The sequence below is a fragment of the Pteropus medius genome, unplaced genomic scaffold (genome assembly GCF_902729225.1).
Source record: "Pteropus medius unplaced genomic scaffold, Ma_sr-lr_union100, whole genome shotgun sequence".
Lineage (NCBI taxonomy): Eukaryota > Metazoa > Chordata > Mammalia > Chiroptera > Pteropodidae > Pteropus > Pteropus medius.
Genome location: NW_024340701.1, coordinates 16,265,177 through 16,288,499, shown reverse-complemented (window position 1 = coordinate 16,288,499; position 23,323 = coordinate 16,265,177). Strand labels below are relative to the sequence as shown.

The 23,323-nt window shown below is 38.0% G+C and overlaps 1 protein-coding gene and 1 long non-coding RNA gene across 13 annotated transcripts in view; both read left to right on the top strand.

Moving 5' to 3' along the window:
- The window catches only part of LOC120622666 (uncharacterized), a 201,254-nt gene that overhangs the window by 43,702 nt on the left and 134,229 nt on the right, over positions 1 to 23,323 (top strand). For 2 of the 12 annotated variants that reach the window (XR_005658516.1, XR_005658515.1), the window contains one exon: positions 12,474 to 12,707. The exons of 9 other annotated variants lie outside the window; for them this stretch is intronic. This is a non-coding gene — a long non-coding RNA (uncharacterized LOC120622666). Of the gene's footprint in view, positions 1 to 7,314; positions 7,326 to 12,473; positions 12,708 to 23,323 lie in introns of those variants that run through there. One more of the 12 variants, XR_005658520.1, reaches the window with a different exon arrangement.
- On the top strand, positions 10,873 to 12,395 carry LOC120622650 (ferritin light chain-like). Its single transcript, XM_039888188.1, has one exon. The coding sequence runs from the start codon at positions 11,321 to 11,323 to the stop codon at positions 11,846 to 11,848; it is 528 nt and encodes a 175-aa protein (XP_039744122.1). The 5' UTR covers positions 10,873 to 11,320; the 3' UTR covers positions 11,849 to 12,395.

The following is a 23,323-nucleotide window of genomic DNA, read 5'->3' as shown; positions in this document are numbered from 1 at the left end:
AAGATAAAAAATGAAACAGTATTTCCAAAGGGACATAATAAAACAAAAACTAATATGAGAAACCAACAGACTATCAAGTATTCTTTTAATTCCTTTGTAAGGATTAGGCTGCATGCTGTGAGAGTGAAGGATTTACTTAGGAAGATCTCCTTAATGAGATAAAGTATCTACAGAAAATCTTTAAAAATAAGTAGTTATGCTCTGCTGCATTTTTATCCTTTATAATTTTATTAGCTTCTCAAACAGTACTGCACATTTAAATAGGGAAGTTACTTTATTCTTAAAGATCAAATGGAAGCTATGAGGTTTGTCCATTTGTAGTTTAAGAAATCTGACATGTAAGGAAGCATGTTAAGATTTCATGGGCCATTAAAAATACAGATATTCTAATGATTACTCAGATCAAAATGTCATTTATGGTCGTGAAAAATAAGTGGTGTGGGATTCCTTATTCCCAAAGTGGGTATGAGGCTTACTCTTGCCCAAGGGCATGTTTATAAATATATCAGCTTTACAAAACAGGTGAGGCACCTAGTTGTTTATATTCCCATAATGACTGACTCTTTGTATGCTTCTGACACATAGTTAAATGAGCTTGTTGTTTGTCGATAAATCCTCCTAGGACCCAAGAGGTCAAAGTAAAGAACCAGTGCTGTATAGCAACCCATGATCATTTGTCTCAATTCCTTGAGGAAAGAGAAACCCTGGGCTGAGGCAATAAATAGTAGGCAACAAACTGATTAATGGACATCAAGAAAGATCATTTTTCTGATTTCATTTATGTGTTTATGTAAGCAGGCAGGCTAGACTAGTCATGCCTCTGAGAAAAGGTAACAAAATGATTGGGGGTGAATTGGGGGATTAGCAAGGAAGCTGTAATCCTGGGAGGCCATTTTTTAGTTTCTGGATTTAATAGTTTCTGGAGGAATCCAGAGACTATGACAATGAGTGTGAGTGAATTGGACTAGACTTTGTATTGTAGGCTGGGATTTCTGGGACTCTGACTCTGAGATAGAGCATAGGAGGAAGGAGGCTTATTAGGGCGTGTCCTTGGGGTCAACACCTGAGGAAAGGAAGGGAATGAAGCTGGAGTTGGCAGAGAGAGAAGCCAAGCTGTGACACAGGTCCAAAAACAGCCTCAGCCAACTCACAGGGAGCTCTGGAGCTAGAATGACCCTTCGGAGTTGTCTTGAGTTGGACCAAAATGGCTGGGAGTTGTATTCCCGCATTGATCTGTGATTGGATATGGACAACCTCAGAAGGTCATCAAAGAAACCACCTTTTGGCCACAGTTGCTCTCTGCAGCTAAGTCAGTCCCTGAAGGGGCTGAAAGCTGAGGGTTGTGTACCACCAGGAAACCTTGCAGCTGCAATAAAAAGGACTTCATTAAAGGTGGATCTGGGCAGTGCGTGAAAGTGGCCACCACATCTGGTCAAATTTGGGCTGTGGCTTATCTGAGTGTTCACATTACCTTATAACAGGTAATGTGAACCCAAAAGAATTGAAAGGCTAGTTGTCAACAGCAAGTCATGCTACCTGAGTTTTGTTGTTACCGATGCTAATAATTTTGAGATCTGACAAAGAAGGGCAGAAGTGAGGAGTTCTGGACCTGGCCTTAGGTTTATCTACAGGTGCGAGGCAAGCTAAAGTGGAGTCAAAGGTGGAGGTGACACATACTGTGGCTGTCCATCTGGTCAAATTTGGGCTGTGGCTTATCTGAGTGTTCACATTACCTTATAACAGGTAATGTGAACCCAAAAGAATTGAAAGGCTAGTTGTCAACAGCAAGTCATGCTACCTGAGTTTTGTTGTTACCGATGCTAATAATTTTGAGATCTGACAAAGAAGGGCAGAAGTGAGGAGTTCTGGACCTGGCCTTAGGTTTATCTACAGGTGCGAGGCAAGCTAAAGTGGAGTCAAAGGTGGAGGTGACACATACTGTGGCTGTCCATGGAGTATCAAAATGATGAGTGGGTATATTATCCAAGGCCTTCAGCAAAAGTCAAACGGTCAATACAGGGCCTCCAGTATGACACAATAGCTAGGTGGGGGTAATATTTGGAAATACATGCAGTATTCTGGGGTTTTAGGGGAAGGCAAGGCACTGGGACAAAAATGGTAACAAATACCCTTTAGTAAGTGCTCATGTGGATCAGGGACTCTGCTAATCACTTTGTGTACATCATCTCATTTCATATTTACAACACTGTGGTAGGGATTATTATGTCCATTTTTATGGACAAAGAAACCAATTCAGAAAGGAACTTATTCAAAATTATACAGCTGGTAAGTGGCAGAGGTTCTGGATTTAGACTGGGTTCAAATTTTGACTATTAACTAGATATATGACCTGGCCAATTACTTATACTCTGTTGCTCAGTATCTTTATTTTTAAAATGGAAATAATAATAATTATACCTACTTCTTAGTGACTGTTATGAGCATTAAATGCATTAATATCATGAAAATACTGAGAGTGATGTGACATAGTTTAAGAGCTAAGCAGTTGTGAACTAAATGAATAGATCAACCTAACACCAAAGCCTGTGTTCTTGACTATTATTTTACCCTGGCAGTACTGATTCTGAGGATGTGGAAGGAGAGAGCTAGGCAGCCTAAGTACTAGAAAGTAGCTAAGGTTTAGGCAAATAATCATTCATTCATTCATTCATTCACTTATTCATAAATATTTACTGAACACCTTTATATATGTGCTAGGCATTTTTCTAGATAGTGGAGATAAAGTAATAAACAAAACAGCTAAAGTCCCAGACATCATAGAGTTTATATTCTAGTAGGGAGACATGTAATAAATAATAGATTAATATCTAAATAATATCAGATGCTGGTAAGAGTTATGAAGAAAATGAAATCAGGATAAGGTCATAGGGAGTCTTGGGGATGAAGTTATGGGGAAGGGGTAAGTGTGTACTACTTTAGAAGAAGATCAGGAAAAGCATTTCTGATGAGATGTTATTTGAGCAGAGACTTGGATTAAGTGGGGAAAAGAGTCAGGCAGTGATCTGGAAGACAAGTCCAGGTAGAGAAAACAGTGAGAAAAGCAGGACCCTCTGAGTTGTCCCAAGTTGGGGGATATGGGCTGCCCTTGGAAGGAGACTAGACCTTGGGTGAAGTTTTCTTCAGTGGAGGCAATCTCAAAGTGGACTGACAATTGAAGACCGTCTCCCAGCAGCACTTCTGGCAGCTGGAGGATTAAGTGTTTCATTCCTGAAGGGCCATCTGGGTGGTACATCCCAGCTTCCATCACCCTTTACATACTTTTAAAATCACCCAAAGAATGTATGCTAAACATTTTGAACATTTCATCAAAGTTCTTGTGTAAAAAGTACAAAGGGTGAAATGCTACTTTGGATGTAAGTAGCTAGAAAGACAATGTAAATATTGGAACACTGATTCCTGAATAACACCGGAAAAAAGAGCAAAAGTCTAAATCTGAAAGTTCTTTGGAAGGGAGTACTTGGCAGATGGGTGATTTTAAAATGTGATATCATGCATTCTTTTGCAACTTGATAACGCATCACCACTGCCCACATGCTCTAGAAACCATGTGAATGAAGAAGGCTGTCATTAGAGCTGGAAATTACTTTGTGATTTTGGCAATGGTTTGCTCTTAGGCCAGGTTCAAATTTCCTAGTTTCTGAATTCTGATTAGTAATTGCTATTGCAGTGTGCTTGGGAAAAGGTTGCTGGAGATTGTTGCAAGAAGATAGAATTCTCTGCCTTTTAAGGCATCTTAATCACAATTTTGGCAGCATAGGAGCCTTCAGTTTAGTAAACTGAACAGCCATTCCCATAGCAAAGAAATAAGCTACTGTTTGACCCAGAGAGGGAGCCTTCGGCTATTGTTTGTTGACCTGAGCCAAGAGAAACAAGATGACAGATTGGACAAGCAGCACACCATGCAATTTATGCCCTTCACGGGCTGCCAAACATTAATTTAATTTAATTTTAATCATGACCATCTGGTGCTTATAGAGAGAGTCAGGCACAGATAGATATTTCCTTATCTTGAGCTGTGGAACAGTGTTGTGTTTTGGCCTGCAGCCATGTCCATACACCCTAAGGATGGGGCAATGGGGACTGTGGGAAGGGAGATTTGTACTGATACCAGTCATGCAAACATCATCAGCCCCAGAAGCTGCAGATGGGACCTGTGGTTGGTGCTGGTACCACCATGGGTCAGTGGCCCCTTCTCCTGCCCTAGTCATGGAAGCATAAATGCTGAGTCATGTCTTTGTATTCATGTACATTGGCAAAGGGAACTGGCTGGAGATGGTGTCTAGGTGAATTGGGGCATCTGACGCTGTGGCTCAAACCTCTTGAGTAGCTAAGTTGATCAGCAGCCACATTTAATCTGTTTATCAGATAGTTATTAAGCAGTGACAATGGGATAAGGACTGGGATCAAATGACCTTGAATGTTTTGAGACTCAAACACCCTGTGACGCTGTGATTTTTTGTGTCTATCATAGTGCCAGGCCCACTAGGAAATAAGGAATAAGTATAAGGCAGCATCCCTGTCCTATAAGTCACCTCAGTCCCAGGAGGGATTTTCCTTCCTTCCTAGTCCTCAGATTGAACCTCAGATTTTCAGTGGCTGGTAGGGAATAGAAGGATTGCCAGTGAAGTCCCAAGGAAACTGGGGAAGGGGCCGAGAGAGAGCAGCTCTTCATTTTCCTCAATTTTAATTTCTCAAATGCAAAATAGCTTAGTAGCCCCCAAGGCTGAAAGATGCCATTCATCAAGACAGCTCTGGCTTCAGGAGAGAAACACTGAGCCCTATTCACTGCTTTATGGACCAAGGTCATATGACCTACTTGAGAGAGGAGAGCAAGTTTTCCCTCTTTTCTTTGAAAATAGAAACAGGTCTTTTTTTTTTCTGATTTTTCTGCTGTAATTTTATATGCATGCTCATTGCCAGAAACATAGGATAATAAAGTAGATGTAAAAAATTGGTCATACAGAGATACATACCTATGTTAACATTTTGGTATATGTGTTTGTCTTACTTGACACACACACACACACACACACACACACACACACACACACATACACATACATTTACAAAAATGGGATCATGTTATAGGTAATGAAAAGCAAAATAATCTCTTGCTGGGTGATTCTCTTCTCCAGCCAGATGTCAGCATGACCAGAAGGAGCATTCAGGGGCTTCAAGCAGGGGAAGGGAGAGTGAAATTGCAAAAGTTGCCACTTCAAATTTCAAGGCTGGATGTTCTTTCCTGCTCAAGCTGTGTCTGTCCGACCCACCTCTTGGCAACCACCAAGGGCAGACTTCCCAGCCCTTCTGAAATATGAGGCCACCTCTATTCAGAATGTGAATCTTGTTTCTTTCTATGAAACATTACATTTTTTCCTTTTAAAAAGTAACAGAAAGCACTTCATTATGGAGGGCTAAGGGGCAAGTGCAGGTTGGAAGAAACATTTGCAAGAATTAAAGTGGAACATGGTAAAGAAAAAGAAAACTATTTCCTTTATTGACTAGACAGATTTTTTTCTTTACGTTAACAGAGAATACTATTCCATACAGAGCCCATTTGACCCATATGTATCAAAATTAAAAGTAATGATCTCCAAGTGTATTTTGTCCCAGATAAGTGTGTGGTTGATTTTAAGCTGTCTCTTTGGGGAGACTCCACTCACTTCTGAAGAGTGATCAGAGAGTAGAGGCCCACAGAGCCAGGCCGTGTGAGGAGTGGTAGAGGAAGGCAGACCTGTTTAGAGAAGAGAAGTCTTAGATCAGTGGGAAGGTGGGCTGGACTTATTTTATATTCTGCTGGAAGTTAGAACCATAATGAAAGGATTGAATGTTGTTAAACAGAGAACTAACATGAGATTTGAGAAGATGGAGAAAGAAAAGAGTGAAGACAACTAATACTTATTTAGTACCTAGTATGTGTCAGAAGTTTTGCTAAATACCTTATATTATTTAATCTTTACTAATCTCAAGAGGTAGATAATATTACTGATATTTTATAGCTAAAGAGAGTAAGACTCGTAGAGGTTAAGTAACTTGCTCAAAGTTACACAGCCATTAAGTGGAAGAGTCAGGTTCAAACTCAGGTCTGCTTGGCTCCCAGGTGGCTCTCTTTCCCCCATATCACACTCTCTGACAATGGAATGGGTATCCCTCATGAGTTAAGGTGTTCCTGGTAACCACATGTATTCAAGCAAAGACTATATGATTGATTACTTATCAAAATGTTCTTGAGGGGATTCATACACTGGTACAGATCTGGAACACATGGTTTCTAAGAATCCTTCTAACTGCATGTTCTAACATCTCTCTAAAACATATCATTCCTGCTTGTCTCCTAGGACACCTACTATTTTCATGATTAGCATTACTTTTTGGCTAAAGTATCATCCTCAGAAAAAGCCACTGAAGATGTATTCCCCTGAATGTTTCCTTGGAGGACCAACTCCATCACACATTGTTGGTGCCCTACCCATACCTGCTGAGCACTCACCATTCCCATACATGCCCATGGGGTTCTGCCACAAGCACCCCAAACTCTACCTAAGGAGGCTTTCTTGTGGTTCTAGAAGGGTAGGCTGGAAGTGCCAGACAGCAAACATCGTTCGGGGCAGTTCTTAGCTCATGACAGATGAGATTTGGAAGACAAATATTCCTTTTCCTTGTTTGGGACAACTCTGAGGCATGCCTCATATAGTTTCACAGAGTTCCCCAGTAGGATTAACTCCTAGCTGCCCATAAAGGTAACTTGCTCTTTAACACACCCTCTATTGCTTTTCTTCCTCTTCTTTGTCTCATTTATCTCCATGCCTACTAGTGCTTTCTTGGATCACCTCTCAAAGAAACTAGTTGTACTCAAATCCTTGTCTCAGAGTCTGCTTTCGAGGGAACCTAAAGTAAGACACCAACATTATTTACTTATTAGCACAGGGTTTCTCAATCTTGACACTATAGACATTTGGGGCTAGAGAATTTTTTGTGGGAGGAGTAGTGCTGTCCTGTACACTGTGGGATGTTTAGCAGCATCCTGCAGTGCCTTTCCCTTAGTTATGATTACGAAAACAATGTCACCAGACATTGCCATATGTCTTCTGGGGGAAAACTTAGCCTCAGTTGAAAACCACTTTTTGTCTCAGGTGCCCGTAAGAAGCACAGAGAGGGCAGGTTGTGTGAGGCAGATCTGTGGGGTGGGCTGTGGACAAGCTACTCAGTGAGCCTCCCATGAAGGAAAAGTGAGAGAGAAAGAAAAGAGAGGAAAAGGTAGAAGGAAAGAAAGAGAGAAGGAAGAGAGGAGAGGAAAGGAAGGAAAAGAAGAAGGGAGGAGGAGGAGAAAGTAAAGTAAAGTAAAGTGAAAGTGTGTGTAATGTTTGTGTGTGTGTGTGTGTGTGTGTGTGTGTGTGTGTGTGTGTGTGAGGAAAATTATGAACCAACAACTCTTCCTGTTTCATAACTATGCCTGGTGCCAGGCTGTCCCTTCTCCAAAGCAGACAAACAGCTCAGAACAAAATTGTACCCCTTACAGTTCCTTTTAGAAAAATGACAAGCACACAGAGACAGTTTTACTGTTTGTGAGTTTTCAGATGAGCTCAACTTGGACGGCAAGTCCTTAAGCAGCCATTTCATACTCTGTTAGTTTCTGGGTTGCTAGGGATGTTTTGACTTTTAAGTACTTGTGTGCAGCTATTAAAAAATCAATATGCGGTTGCAACACAGGGAATACTGTCAATTAAAGTAGAGGGTCCAATAAAAGATGCAAATGTTTTCTTAGCTGGAGTTTTGTGTCTGGTTTAGTCTAGTATGTGTGCAGATGAAACCCCTGAAGAGAATTATAGATTTTCAGGACTAGTAAAGGAGAATGCAGCTGTAGGCTCCAAAACCCCTGTATTCCCTATAAATAGAAGTAGTAAAGAAGTACAAATATAGGTCAATACCTCTGATAAAGTTTTAATTTTATCCACTGGATTCCTAGTAAAAAGGTAGTAATTGAGGTTTCTCATTTCCATTGTACTCCATTCCTTTCATGGTCAACTAGGGAAGCAAGCTGGTGGTGGATACTGTGCATGCCCTGCCCGAATCCTATCATATCCCTTTTACCAGTTTGTTGTACTCAGCACCCAGTCTCAGTGCACTTTTCTGCTAATGACTAGCACCTGTAACCTTTGGCTTTCCTTGGGCTAATAGAGTTGCCTCACCTCTACATAGACCCTTTGAATTTATATCCCCCTGGAGAAACCTATAGCCAGTGGGCAGGAATATAAAAGTCCAATTCCCTTGCCTCGTGTTAAAATAAACTCTAGGTGTAATTTACACTCCAAAGCTACACACTGGGATGATTACAAAGCTGAGTCTTCCTAAAATCGAACCTTGTTCCTTGGTTTCCTTTCTCTGTTCTGCTTTCTCCACTGAGTTCTTTTGGTCTCCCCTGGGAGCACTTTCCAAATAAATCACTTGCACAGTAATCTTCATCTCAGGATCTGCTTCTGGGAAATCTGAGCCAAGACACAAACATTCTAAAGTCTATATTTGATTGGGAGAGGAGATGAATTCTAGCATTCATATGGGGTGGTCCATAATCTTACCCTCTCCTATAAGGTAAACAGTCATTAGATGTTTCTTGCTGTAGTGGATGATGCTCTTAGGCTGAAGAACTGAGAAAACAAATAGACCTCTGCCACCTGCGAGGTGTTGTTAAATCTCACTTAACCAAGAGTAAGAGAATCTGGCTTTGCTCATGTTTTAAGTGAATTAGATCTTGGATACCCAAAACTGTAACTCTCTGCTTTCATACTTGAAAGGACATTAGCACAGAGGATAGTGATTCAGCAAAACATGTATGCAAAACATGTATGAGTAAACTTGGATCAAAAACATATTGTGAGATGTTTATGATACTTGAGAGGGTCTCCACAATTTTATTGCAAAAGCAATTGATGATACAGCACTATTCTTTGATTGTTTTCTACTTGTTTGGCAGTATTTTCTCATGCATGATATCATTTTATCCTTGTGGTATACTTGTAAGATATTAACATTCCCATTTTCCAGGCAAAAAAAGCTGAGGCTCAAAGAGGTTATGCTACCTGCCTAACGTCATACTTGTAGTAAGTGGCATAGCTGGGATTTGAGCCTACATTTGTCTAATTCCAACAACTATATATTTAACCACCCACCAGAGTACAGTTCCAACACTGGCTCTTTTCTCTCCAAGGTGACGAGGAAAAGGTTTGTCAACATTTGCACAAGGTAGAAAACTATCTCATGTGATAGGGTTTATATAGACATTTTTCTTTCTCAAGAATAATAACTAAATGTATAGGAAATTGAAATATAATTAAATGAGCCTGACATGCAGCAGTACAGAAAGTATGTTATATGGTGAAGTTTTCTCTAAGCTTAGCGTTTTCTTATTACAAGGTCAATATGATGATTAATGGTTTATATACGAGGTAGAAAAAGATCCTTTTTTTGAAGTCATTTGGAGGCTATTGTATCTAGTATAATTCTCTGTTACTTGGATATGTGCTAGGATTGTTCTTGGGTTTGAATTTTTGTTTCCCCCGCCCTCCTCTCCACCCCCAACCTTTTTTTCCCTCTAGAACCCAAGCCAGAAAGGCTGCGGAACTACTCCTGTTTTATCCAATTAATTCCCTCCAGGATTGAAAAATGTGCTATTCCTGAATTCTAACAATTTTTGCAAGCCTCAAATGCAATATGAGTATACTTTTAGACAAGAACCTTTCTTAAAAAATTTGACAGTATATCCTGTATTTAGATATAGGATATGTGTTCATATTTTAGCGTGGCAGTGAATGGAGACTGCAGCTCTCTTTTTGAAATTTTAAGATGTCAATTTTCAGCAACAGAGAAAATAATATTTGAAAATAGCTGCAAAAGAATGGTGTTTTATTTTATTTAGAGCTAGGCCCAAAGTCTAGAGCAAAACTCTTCTCTCTTGGGTTCAAATATTGTTTGCCTTGAGTAGAATTTGCTTTCCTTTTTGGTAGAAAACACATGAAGGCATTCAAATTGTGAAACAGCCCTAGTCAAGTGGTATTTAGGAAAATAAAATGCTAAGCATGGAATCACAAGCTAGAAGAGACCCTATGAGAACATCTAGTTCTGCCCTCATCTTCTAACTGAGAATGACTAATTCATTCTGTATAGGTTATTTTATGTTTTAGTAGGATTTATAAATCTGCATGTTTATCTTTAGCGCTAATTCACATGACATGTTTCAGTTAATGGTGCAATATCTGGGTAATCGCAAGAGGCCACCAAGACCTAACAAAACACCTGACACATAAACAGTATTCAGTAAAACTTTTACTAAAAGTACTAAATACATTAACAAATGAAGGAATGAAAGCTGAATAGTAGAAAATTTATAATGGGATTCTTACTGGTATGCTTAATTAATATAATGGAAACAAATTATGCCCAAGCTCAATGTCTGACAAACTATCCATTTCACATTCCATAGTGTGGATTGTGTGCTTCTCAATGAGTAAGGTGATCATGTAATATATATTCCAAACAAAGACCCTTTTGAATTTGAAAGGGAGCACTATTTCAAAAATTATTTATTCATTTATTTATGGGGTGCTGTTAATAATTACAACAAAGCAACAGGACTGATCTGGGCAAACTGGAACTAATAATAGTCACTCTCTTAATGAGGGATTGGGAGCAGAGGAATATATATATATATATATATACATATATATATACATACATATATATATGTATATACATATATACATATATATGTATAGTTTCTAAAATGAGAAACATATATATGTATGTCTATGTATATATATACATATATATGTATATATATATATGTATAGTTTCTAAAATGAGAAACAGGAGTTTTAAATCACAAATGAAAATTGGAGAAGTTTCACTATCAGCACTTTTGATGTTCTTAACCTTGGACATTTTTGCCTCATCTTGGTGTTATGGTTAAAAAAAAAAAAATGAGGCAAAATGACGTATAAAGACACCTTTCTAATAAGAAAGAAATTAGAATTAAACTCTTGTCAAGAGCTAGACTGAGAGACAGTGTGCCCTGCAGCTCTCCCCCTCCCTCGCCCCAAGACCTACTTTTTACTTCAAGTGTTTGGATGGAATAGATGGGGCACTCCCACTCCTGCCTACTCTGCACCTACTGGGGCCTGCCTTCCACCACCCTCTAACTCCTCCCCTTCTATCATAACTTCTGGTACCATCTTCTAAGCTATCCCCTGCTTCTGGAAGCAGCCAGCACCATAGTTTCTGGTTAGCTCCTCATTGCTGACTAACCATGAGCACCGAGATCCTCCAGAATTATTCTGCCAAGATGGAGGCCTCTGTCAACCACTTGGTCGACCTGCATCTGCATGCCTGCTACACCTACCTCTCTCTGAACTTCTATTTTGAAAGCAGTGATATGGCCCTGAAAAGTATGGGCCGGTTCTTCTGTGAGTTGGCTGAGGAGAAGCGTGAGGGCGCCAAGCTTCTCTTGAAGATGCAAAACCAGTCTAGCAGTGGTGTCCTTATCCAGGATAGGAAGGAGCAGTCCCAAAATGAGTGGAGTGGCAGTGTGGATGCCATGGAAGCCGCCATGGTCCTGGAGAAGATCCTGAACCAAGCCCTTTTGGATCTGCATGCCCTGGGTTCTGCCAACTCAGACCACCAGCTCTGTGACTTTCTGGAGAGCCACTTCCTAGAGAATGAGGTGAAACTCCTCAAGAAAATGGGCGACCATCTGACCAACCTACGCAGGCTGACCGGCCCCCAAGCCAGGCTGGGCGAGTATCTCTTCAATCAGCTCACCCACAAACATGACTAGGAGCCTCTGGAGCCCAGCAGCCTTTGAGGGACCCCTCTGTATTCCCCTGTCATGGAGATTTCTGTCTAAGCCTCTTTCACTAGCCAACAGGCAACTTTTTAACCATCTTGAATAGAAACTCTCATCCAAGCTGAGACCAAATGGAAACAAAAAAGATTCTTTTTGCAGAAGGGAAGAAAGCCAGGCTGGGGGTGAGGTGGGAGTGGAAGTATACAGAATAGCATGAATGTTTTGTAATCTGCTTAATTTTACAGGTTTTCTAAGGACATTGTTTCTAACTTTTGTGAATTGCCTATGTATGTTGAGGATCTGATAAACTGTTTTCTCTGTCAAGAAAAAAAAATACCTATTCATAAAATATTGCATTCAATTTTAGTGGTTTCATAAATTCTCTGAAGGCTTTCTAGGTACTGGATTAAACTCTATTGTTCTAAAATTTATCTTTGGTTTTGCCTAGCAGAGCAGGGAGCTGAGCACCTTGACTAATATCTTGTATCCCCACCTCAACCCCCAAACTTATGATTAAATTGCTTTTCCTGATCTCCAAGTTGGTGTGATGCTTTTTGCTCATATTGAATACAAAAAGAAAGAACCCTGTGAAATTCATTTTTGTGTCCCCCATTAGGTTGCTACTGAGAACACTGATTATTACATCATACACTGACCTCTTTATGAAGCTTCTCAAGAGAAATTTCTTTCTGGTCTTAATATTTGGAATAACATCGCTACACTTGGGTAATTGGTTTGTTTTGTTTTATGGAGACTGTAAATGATATAACTAACTTTCCTTTTCTGACTGTCTGCTAGAAAGCTTAGAGCCAGATTTTTGGTCCATCCAGAATAAATGAGTAGAATTGTATAAGTGTTTTTGTATAAGCTTCATTCCTGGTTCTTCTGTTTCTAATTTCTTGGTGTGTTTTATAAATTCTTCTAAGCCACTTTAAACCCTTTCTGGGACAAAGTTGTGTATAAAAAGATCAAGTCAACTTTAAAAATGCAGATTAAAAATGGATCTGCAGTTTATTTTAGAGAAAAGATAGCTCTAAGGAAGCAATAAGAGCCAAAGTGATTAGAATGGAGGTGGGTCAGATAGGGGTTAAATTCCAGAAGCCAAAGGGAGAAACAGTAAAATGTAGCTTTCTTTTAAAAATGTGTTTCATTTTTCTGGTAAGTTGCTTTCTACTAAATTTATACATTTGTGTTCCTCAGATAGCAATCTAGTAATTGTGTATTATTTTCCTTGCACTTTGAAAATCTGGAGTTATAATTTTGTTCTCAAACTACAAAAGTGGAAAAAAATTAATTCTTCCTACAGCAACTTTCCTTCCTGAAGCAGGAAGACAAAAGGCATGCTATCATTTCTTTTATCCTATAAGGGTCAGGCATAGGAAGAATATTTTACAGAGACTGGGGCAACTTTTTTGCTCAGTTAAGGAGAGAAACTTATCTTCCTGTTTCATGCAAAGCCTTTAGATAATTAAAAAAAAAAAGAATATACTGGAAAAGTTATCCCTAAAGGAAGGAGTTTTCCCATTTTATGGTAGTTGGCAGTAACAGACATAAGGAAGCAGTTAACAGTTTTCAGATTTGGATTAAAACTTGGATTTCTGTACTTCAAATATATACTTAAAATTATTTTCAAATTAGCACTCAAATATAAACACATACGTCAATGAGAAAGAATATCTAATACTTTGAGATCAATTAAAAGATTATAATTTGAGGTAGATTATTTGGGAAGAAAGATGCAAACATTTGTTTCCAAATAATGACATTTGTCGAACAATTACTTTTAATGTCAAGAATGGCACTGTAGGAGAAAGCTTTGTTAAAGCCTCCCAAATAAGATGAAATTTTTAGTCATCAAATAATTCCTGAAAAACAGCAACTTGCTGAGCAGACAGTAAATGATTCAAAGTCATATGGATAAAATGTTAGTTTGGCTTTTGAAAATGACAGGGTTTCTTGAAAATTTGTGGGGAAATGGGGATTTTAATTTGGAAACAAGTCCCACAGTGATTTCCTCTATGGCTAACCACTGTGTGTGTGTGTGTGGGTGGGTGGGTGGGTATGCGCGCGCGCGCGCGCGCACACTTGCACAGAGAGTTATAATTTCTGGAGTTTATAACTAAATTACTTCTACCAACCTTCAAGGCTCTCCTTGGTATAGCATGTCTAATCTACCTTTTAAATTAAATTTTCTACTACTTCCTTATTATCGAAAGTTTAGAGGAAAATATCTAATCTTTCCTTTCATCCAAGTTCAGATCAATTAGGAAAGACACAAGAAGCCAGATGGAAATCAAGATAGCTTTATTGATGGTAAAACCAAATTGGAGAATGTGTTAGGGTTTCCTATTCCCACATTCTGAATTAAACTCAACCTCCCAGTTCCAGGAAGAGAAGCTACAACAGAGAGAGCAAACCAGGATGGGCTGGCAAGAGATAGGCTCAGCCTCATCTGCTAACCTACTGGAGACTGGAACCTAGGGCAATGCTGGTGGTTCAAGGGAAGTGGGGAGGGCATGGCAGGCCCCATTGCCTTGTCATTGCAGTGACTCTGTACTATCGATAATGTGCACCAGTAGACAGCAGACTCTCAGAATTATCCACATTCACTCCAATACACCCCTCTTAAGAATTAGAGTAGAAGTTTTTTCTCTTTTATAGAAGTGTGAAACCTAAGAGTTAGAGGTCTCCTGTAAGAGACAGGAGGAGCTCTCTGCCAAAGCCAAAGTGTTCAGGTTGCTGTCCTAGTACTTTCAGTTTTCATGTGGTTTCTCTTACCTAGAAGGCTCTTCGTATTCCTCTTCACCAAATCAAACTCAGTCCACTTTTCAGCCCAGTTCTAATCTGTCTTCTGTGAAATCTTTCCTGACTAACCCAACTTAGTTATCTGACATGGATTCATCTTCTTTTAGTTGTCTTATGGTACCCACTGTAGGCAAGTTGGAATCTGGAAGGGAGTTAACACAATGGTTGAGCAATGGGCTCTGAGCTACACTTCCTGTGTTGAAATCCTTCCTCTAACTCATCTTGGTCCAGTCTCTTCACCTTTCTTTGTCTCAGCTTCTTCATCTGAAAAACTGGTATGATCATAATACTATCCAACTCAGAGTTTAGGAAGGATGAAATGGGATAAGCCATGTAAAATCCCTAAGTTATGGCCTTCAATGCTGAATGAGCAGTAAATGTTAGTTGTTTTTATCAACTAGCTTTGTATCCCAGAAGAGCTTAATAGAGAGCTAAGATAGTAACATCTCAAAATAAGATTGTTTCTTGGTTTCAGGAAAATGGATAACTTTAGATCCTAGAATCTTCCTTAATGATCATTCTTCCCTCTAAATAGGCCCTATGCATGCAGATGAAATGTAGGAATTTGCTCATTTTTTGGATGTGATGTTCAGTGAGTAGGAGAGGAAGAAGAAAATGAAGGACCACTCTTTAGCTGAATAAGTGGAACCACCTTATTTAGGACCTGGGATTAATCGTTTTAATTACCACACTGCTAAAAGCAGGCATGACCACATTTTAACCTTTCAGGAAGGACAAGCCACACAACAACGTCATTTCAGAGCAGAAACTAATTAAATGTCAGCTACTACTTTTTGCATAGTTTCCAATTCTTGGGAGTCTTCTCTCACTCTTTTCACCCACACATCTTCCTCCTACTACTTCATGGTAGCCTTGGATATGTCAGCATGAGGGAGCAGGGACTGAATAGGACAGTCAAAACTCCAGGTATCAATGAAACCTTGAACTTCTTTACTGTAACACCTGTTTAAAGCTCTTGCTTCTGAGACTATGTAGTTGACTCTCCTCCATAAAGATGTATAGTCTCAGAAGGTTGGGTTTAAAATGCTGCTTATTTAGAAGAGGGAAATGGTTTTACTTCATTCCTGCCACATTATCTCCATAAGTCATTTGTCCACCTTGATGATGAATTTATTATTCACAATAATAATGAATCAAGCACTAGCCATGGGGGAGTGGGAGAGGCACACATTAGGAAAGAATTTTGAATTAATGTAAAGTTTCAGCTGAGTAACCTCCCAGAAGCACCCATCCTCCTCAGGATTTTTAGCAATTCTGATAGCTACATTAGGGACCATAAGAGGAAACAAAGTTTAGATTTCACCAGGAGACCTCAAAGTTCCCCTAACTGTGCAAGGTGCCAGGTCAAAATTAGGGACGTGGGTAGAGGCAGCTATTCTGAGATTTAAAATCAAGTACATATTCCTGCTAAAAATTTGTACCCTGAATCTAATAATGAGAAAATATCATTAAAATTAAGAGGCATTCTGCAAAATAACTGGCCTATAATTCTCAAAAGTGTGAAGGTGAAGAAAGGCAGAAAAAGACTGAGGAATTATCCCAGGTTAAAGAAGACTAAAAAACATTACAACTAAATGCATGATCCTGGATTGGACCTGTACAGGAGAATTAAAATAAAGGACATTGAGATACTTGTAAAATTTTAATGTAAACAATATAGTGGGTAACAGTATTCATATCAACGTTAAATTTCTTGATTTAGATAATTGCATGGTAGGTAGGAGAATATCCTTGATTTTAGAAAACACACACCACTAAAGTGTTTAGGAGGAGCTGGGCACAATTTCTCTAACACAAGTGGTTAAGAAAAACAATTGGTGAATCTATATTAAGAGTAAACTATTGTTGCAACTTTTCTCTAAGTTTGAAATTATTTCTAAAGAAAAAGTACCCTAAAAGTTGATCACAGATTATTGAGACCTGTAACTACTACATCTAGCATAGTACCTAACTTGTGCTAATTGCTCAAAACTAGTTTCTTGAGTAAATATTGGAATGGTTTTCAAATGACCCTGTGGACTTAGATTTCCAGTTGCAGGGCTTCATAAACAATTTACGAAAATATTCAAAATTATTTTTTTCTTCCTGAATATAAATTACATACTTTCAGATTTGTTATCTAACCCTCACTCCCACAAAGGATGTCAACAATTTTTCTGAAAGGGAGTGGCCAGAACAGGGAGTCAACGGAAAGGAAATTCTATTATTTTATCACTACACAAGTGATATTGCTGCTGGATTAAGTATTTTAATTTTCCAGACCTTATGGTTTTATGTCTTCAAAGAATTTGTGCTACTTGCTTTTCTGGTAAAAAAAAAAAAAAATCTTTGAGCCATTATATGTCTTTAGTACTATGTTGAGCTTCAGGATTTAAAACTCTTATCAACCTGAAAGGTCACAGAGCAAGATGGAAGATTTGGTTTAATTTTCGTTTTTATTCCCTTCTTTTTAGCTTTCACTCCACATTGTGAATTCCATCAGCACCTATACATATAACCTTTCTTTTGGGCCTTCCCCTTCTCTCATCATCTCAAAAAGAAAGCATTCCCTAACATTCAGAACTTAACTGATGTTTACAACTAGACCTCAATATAGGCTCAATTATAGGCTGGTCAAATATTCATGGCCAGGCCATTTTGTTCTATTAGACATAAACAGTCTCATAGACTACAAAACTCAAATAAATTTACTCTGAGACCATGATAAAATGAACCAAACGTGGTCGCATCATAATTTTGTTTAAGCACAGACAAAATCAAAATCACTGTGCCTCTCACAAAATACCCAATCATAAGATTGTCCCTGCTTTCTGACAGCATCAAATCTAGAGCAAATCTCTGCTTTCTTGGTCCCTCCCCCAAATCATCATCCAAAGCCCAAATCCTATAATAGTTCTTTTCTAACATACTTTTTTTCAGCTTGTTAAACAAGTGTGTTCTTATTTGTCTTTGGCTGAAGGGCAATGGCATGCTATTCTGGAAAATATTCTCCATTCAATCTACAAATATTTGATAGGTATTATTAAGGGTATACCTATACAGGTATGTTCCAGCCTCTTATTTCATTTAACCAGGAGGATTTATTGGTCATGGTAATTTATTCATTCAAAAAATATTTATTGAGCAGGCACTAAGCTAAGTGCTGCAGAAAAAGATATGTATAAGACAATTTACTTTCTCAATGAACTCACACTCTGGTAGGCAAAACTAACACATAAAAATGTAATTTCATTACGGTATGATAAATTATAGAGGTAATAGTGAGGTAGTGGTTTGAAAAAGAGGACAGGATTGCTCTACTTGGGTGGAACATGGAACACTTCTATGAAAGAAAAATTACTTAGCTGATCTTGAAAAGTAATCATTGTTGACCAGTTGGACAAGGGAACAAGAGGTATTATAGGCAGAGAGGAGGCATTAGGGTAAATGAAATGGAGTGCTTGTAATGAGAAAATGGACTAGAAAGAAGTCTGGAGGGGAAATCTGTGCAAGGCCTGGTTCATGGTGGGCTTAGTGGATTTAATCTTGCAGTAGCAAGGAGCTCACCATAATTTATGGAGGAAGCAATACAAATATAAGCTGTGGTTCGTGCATTCAGAGAGTTTACATTACTGTTGGTGAAATGAAACTCACACATAAAAAAATAGCCAGAGAGTAATATAAGCAGTATAGAATTAGAGCACCCATATCCTCTTCTGTCTACCCTGGAAATTGCTTATAAATAGTTCCCATACACTCTTTGCCAGAGGATACTCTCTGGCTTCAGAAGTATGCTTGGTCTGCATGTGCTGCATGAGAGAGAGTTCAGAAGTATAGAGTGATAACTTTCGCCCCTTCCCTCATAGTGACCTTGAACTGATACAGGATGGAAATTAGTGTATAAATATCTCAGTGTCCTCAGCTCTCAGTAGGACAATTCTGGGGCATGTTTACACAGTATCTCAGAAAGTGCCCAGTGAGATTGGGGTCTTTTCCCATAGCAGTAACCCTCTCATTTACACACATTTTATTCATTTTCCTTCTTCACCATGCTCCTGGAGAACATACCTTTTATTCCAATAAACTACTTGCATCCAAATTCTTGCTCAGGGTCTGCTTTTTCAGAACCCCAAATGAAATAATAAATAATGTGTTACAGTCTCTATCAGCTCTAGGAACTTCTGGAAGAACCTATTCTATTATCTTCCAACCAGTATGCCTCACCCTTATGCCCCCACTGCCTTGCTCCATATATTGCCAGGTAGGTATCCTCATGTCCGTAGGGGAGACTCAGCCTGGAAAGCCCCGACTCCCATGCAGAGCTGCTTCTCTTATTCTGGTCTCAGGTGAATGAGTTGGCTGCCTTTCAACTTTCAAATAAAATTGTTACATTAGGGGTCACTGAGACCATTGCCAGTCACTGTAGCTTTCTACTGGGGCTTAGTAAACACATTTTTCCAGACAGTGGTCACTTGGAATTCTCTGAGTAATAGCAACCTTAGTATTGAACTCAACTATAAATTTACTCATTTAAACATTTGGGTCATGGACCCACTGAGACTCGAGAAGAACATCTGAGACTATTTCTCTGAAGCAAATATTAATGAGCTGGATGTCTATTCTCAAGTCAGTTCACATTCCAATTATTATTAGCTGTTTACATCAGTAAACTTGTATCTAGCATGACACCAGTTGCAAAGAGGAGCATGTTTCTTTATTTAAATCCCTAGGAGCAATAAGAAATTGACATTATATCTATCCCTATAGCAACATGGACTGGAAAATCTTTTTGGCATGGTGGGATAAAGTGAGAAGTAAAACGAACCAAAGAGAAATTGGAATGTAATGGTTTTTTAAATGGCTGGTCAAAGCTAGTAAGAACTTAGAAACTACATATCAAAAATAGAATTTGATAAATTAGCAGGTTAAAAAATCAACATATAAAAATAATGGGGATGCTGGTTAAATGGGCATATATTTTTATTAAAATTCATTGAGCTGTACACTTCAAATCTGTGCATGTTACATGTAAATTATACCTTAATAAAATTGATTAAAATAATAAACTTCATTTAGTAAGCAAGTTAGAAAATATAATGGAAGGGAAGGCCCCATTTAAAACAGCAAAGAATAAGCCAAAATAAAATAAAACCTAGGTGAAATCTTATTTTTTAAAAGCTCAAAACCTTTATGAGAAAAACTGTAACACTGAAATGCACAAAAATGCACATGAGCAAAGAAAAATTACCACTAAGGGATCAATTCTTCTTAATTTCTACACTTACATACTAATAGCATTAAAGAATTATTGTTAATTTTTGATGCGATAATAATATTACGATTATATGACAATGAATTCTTTTTTTATTCACTTTATGTAATTTACATAACTTCCAATTTTACATATTTTACCCTTTTTACCCCATCTACTTCCCCCTTTCCCCGTCATCCCCATCCTCTGGTAACCATTAGTCTATTGTCCATGTCTATGAGTCTCTGCTTGTTTGTCCTGTTCGTTTGTTGCTTTTAGGTTTATATCCCACATATAAGTGATATCATGTGGTTTTCAATTTTTTCTGTCTGGCTTATTTCGCTTACCATGATTATCTCAAGGTCCATCCACATTGTCGCAAATGGCAGTATTTCATCTCTTCATATGGCTGAGTAATATTCCATTTAATATATATGTGCCACAGCTTCTTTATACATTCATCTATTGTAGGACACTTCAGTTGCTTCCATGTCCTGGACATCATGAATAATGCTGCTATGAACATCAGTGTGCAAATATCTTTTCAAATATGGGGTTTTTCAAGTCTTTGGGGTAAATGCCCAGTAGAGGGATTGCTGGATCATATGGTAGATCAATTTTTAATTTCTGAGGAACCTCTATACCATTTTCCATAGTGGCTGTACAATTACAGTCCCACCAGCAGTATTTGAGGGTTCCATTTTCTCGGCATCCTCTCCAACATTTGTTATTATTTGTCCTGTTGATTATAGCTATTCTAACAGGTGTGAGATGATATCTCTTTGTGGTTTTGATTTGTATTTCCCTAATAGCTAGCAATGTTGAACATCTTTTCATATATTTGTCGGCCATTTGTATGTCTTCTAGGGAGAAGTGTCTGTTCAGGTCCTCTGCCCATTTTTTGATTGGATCATTTTTGTTGTTGTTGTTATTGAATTGTATGCGTTCTTTGTATATTTGGATATTAGGCCCTTATCGGAGGTGTTGCTTACAAATATATTTTCCCATGTTGGATGGTTGTCTCTTTACCTTGTTGATGATTTCTTTTGCTGAGCAGAAGCTTTTTAGTTTGATATAGTCTCATTTATTTTAGCTCTTACTTCCCTTGCCTTTGAGGTCAAATTCATAAAATCCTCTTTAAGTCCAAGGTCATTGAGTTTAGTTCCTATGTTTTCCTCTATGCATTTTATTGTTTCAGGTCTTATATTCAGATCCTTAATCCATTTTGAGTTAATTTTGGTGTGTGGTGATAGAAAATAGTCTAGTTTCATGCTTTTGCGGGTGGCTTTCCAGTTTTCCCAGCACCATTTATTGAATTGTTGAAGGGCTTTCCATTCTCCACTGTATGTTTTTGACTTTTTTGTCAAAAATTATTTTCCCATATAAATATGGGTTTACTTCTGGACTCTTGATTCTGTTCCACTGGTCCATGTGTCTGTTTTGCTGCCAATACCATGTCGTTTTGATTACTGTCACTTTGTAGTATAATTTGAAGTCAGGCACAGTGATGCCTCCAGTCTCGTTCTTTTTTCTCAGGATGGTTTTTGCAATTCGGGGTCTTTTGTGCTGCCATACAAATCTGATGATTTTTTGTTCTATTTCTTTAAAAAATGCTGATGAGATTTTGATGGCAATTGCATTAAATCTGTATGGCGCTTTAGGAAACATGCTCATTTTAACTATTTTGATTCTTCCAATCCAAGAACATGGAATATCTTTCCATTTCTTTGTATCTTCTTTGATTTCTTTTAATAGAGTCTTATAGTTTCCATTATATAGGTCCTTCACTTGTTTCAGTAAATTTATTCCTAGGTATTTAATTCTTTTTGTTGCAATTACAAAAGGAATTATTTTTTCCACTTCTTTTTCTGACACTTCATTATTAGAGTACAGAAATGCTATGGATTTTTGAATGTTGATTTTGTATCCAGAGACTTACCTCTATTTGCTTATTGTTTCTAGTAGTGTTCTTGTGGTTATTGTTTCTAGTAGTGTTCTTTTGGAGTCTTTAGGGTTTTCTATATAGAGAATGATGTCATCCGCAAATAGTGACAGTTTGACTTCTTCGTTTCTTATTTGGATGCCTTTTATATCTTTCTCTTGCCTGATTGCACTTCCTAGGACCTCCAATATTATATTGAATAAGAGTGGTGATAGTGGACAACCTTGCCTTGTTCCTGATCTTACAGGGAAGGGTTTTTAGTTTCTCACCATTAAGTATAATGTCGGCTGAGGGTTTGTCATATATGACCTTTGTTATGTTAAGTTACTTTCCTTCTATACCAATTTCGTTAAGTGTTTTGATCATAAATGGATGCTGTATCTCATCAAAGGCTTTTTCTCCATGTATTGATATGATCACATGATTCTTATTTTTTAATTTGTTTATGTGGTGAATTACATCAATTTTCGTATGTTGAACCATCCTTGTGCCTCTGAGGTGAAGCCTACTTGATTGTAGTGTATAATCCTTTAATATGTTGCTGTATTCAGTTCACTAGTATCTTTAGGATTTTTGTATCTGTGTTCATGAGAAATATTGGTCTGTAGTTTTCTTTTCTTGTGTTATCTTTACCAGGTTTTGATATCAGAGTAATATTGGCTTCATAAAATGAATTGGGAAGTATTGCTACCTCTTCGATTTTTTGTAAGATTTTGAGGAGAATAGGTATTAAATCATTTTGAATGTTTGGTAGAATTCACTGGTGAAGCTGTCTGGTTGGATTTTTACTTTTTGGTAGGTTTTTGATGATTGTTTCAATTTCCATACCGCTAATGGGTCTATTTAGATTTTCCAGTTCTTCTTGATTCAGTCTAGGATGGTTGTATTTTTCCAAGTACTGGTCCATTTCTTCTAGGTTATTAAATTTGGTCTTATATACTTTTTCATAGTATTCTTGTATGATTCTTTGTATTTCTGTGGTGTCTGTCATAATTTCCCCTCTTTCATTCGGATTTTGTTTATTTGTGCCCTTTCTCTTTTTTCTTTAGTGAGTCTAGCCAGGGATTTGTCAATTTTATTAACCTTCTCAAAGAACCAGCTCTTTCTTGCATTTATTTTGTTTGTTGTCTATTTCATTGAATTCTGCTCTAATTTTGATTATTTCTTTCCTTATACTGACTTTAGGCTTCATTTGTTCTTTGTTTTATAATTTTTTAAGATGAAGCATTGGGTCGTTTACTTGGGTTCGTTCTTGTTTTTGGAGATAGGCCTGTAATGATATGAACTCTCCTCTTATGACCGCTTTTGCCATGTCCCAAAAGATTTGATATGTTGTACTATCATTATCATTCTTCTCTATGTATCTCTTGATCTCTCTTTTTATTTCTTCTCTGATCCAGTTATCTTTCAGTAGCATGTTGTTTAATCTCCATGTATTTGTGGTTCTTGCCACTTTTTACAGTTGATC

Bases quoted from the DNA above. Each gene is read 5' to 3' on its own strand.
- LOC120622650 (XM_039888188.1), top strand. From the start codon at position 11,321: ATGAGCACCGAGATCCTCCAGAATTATTCTGCCAAGATGGAGGCCTCT.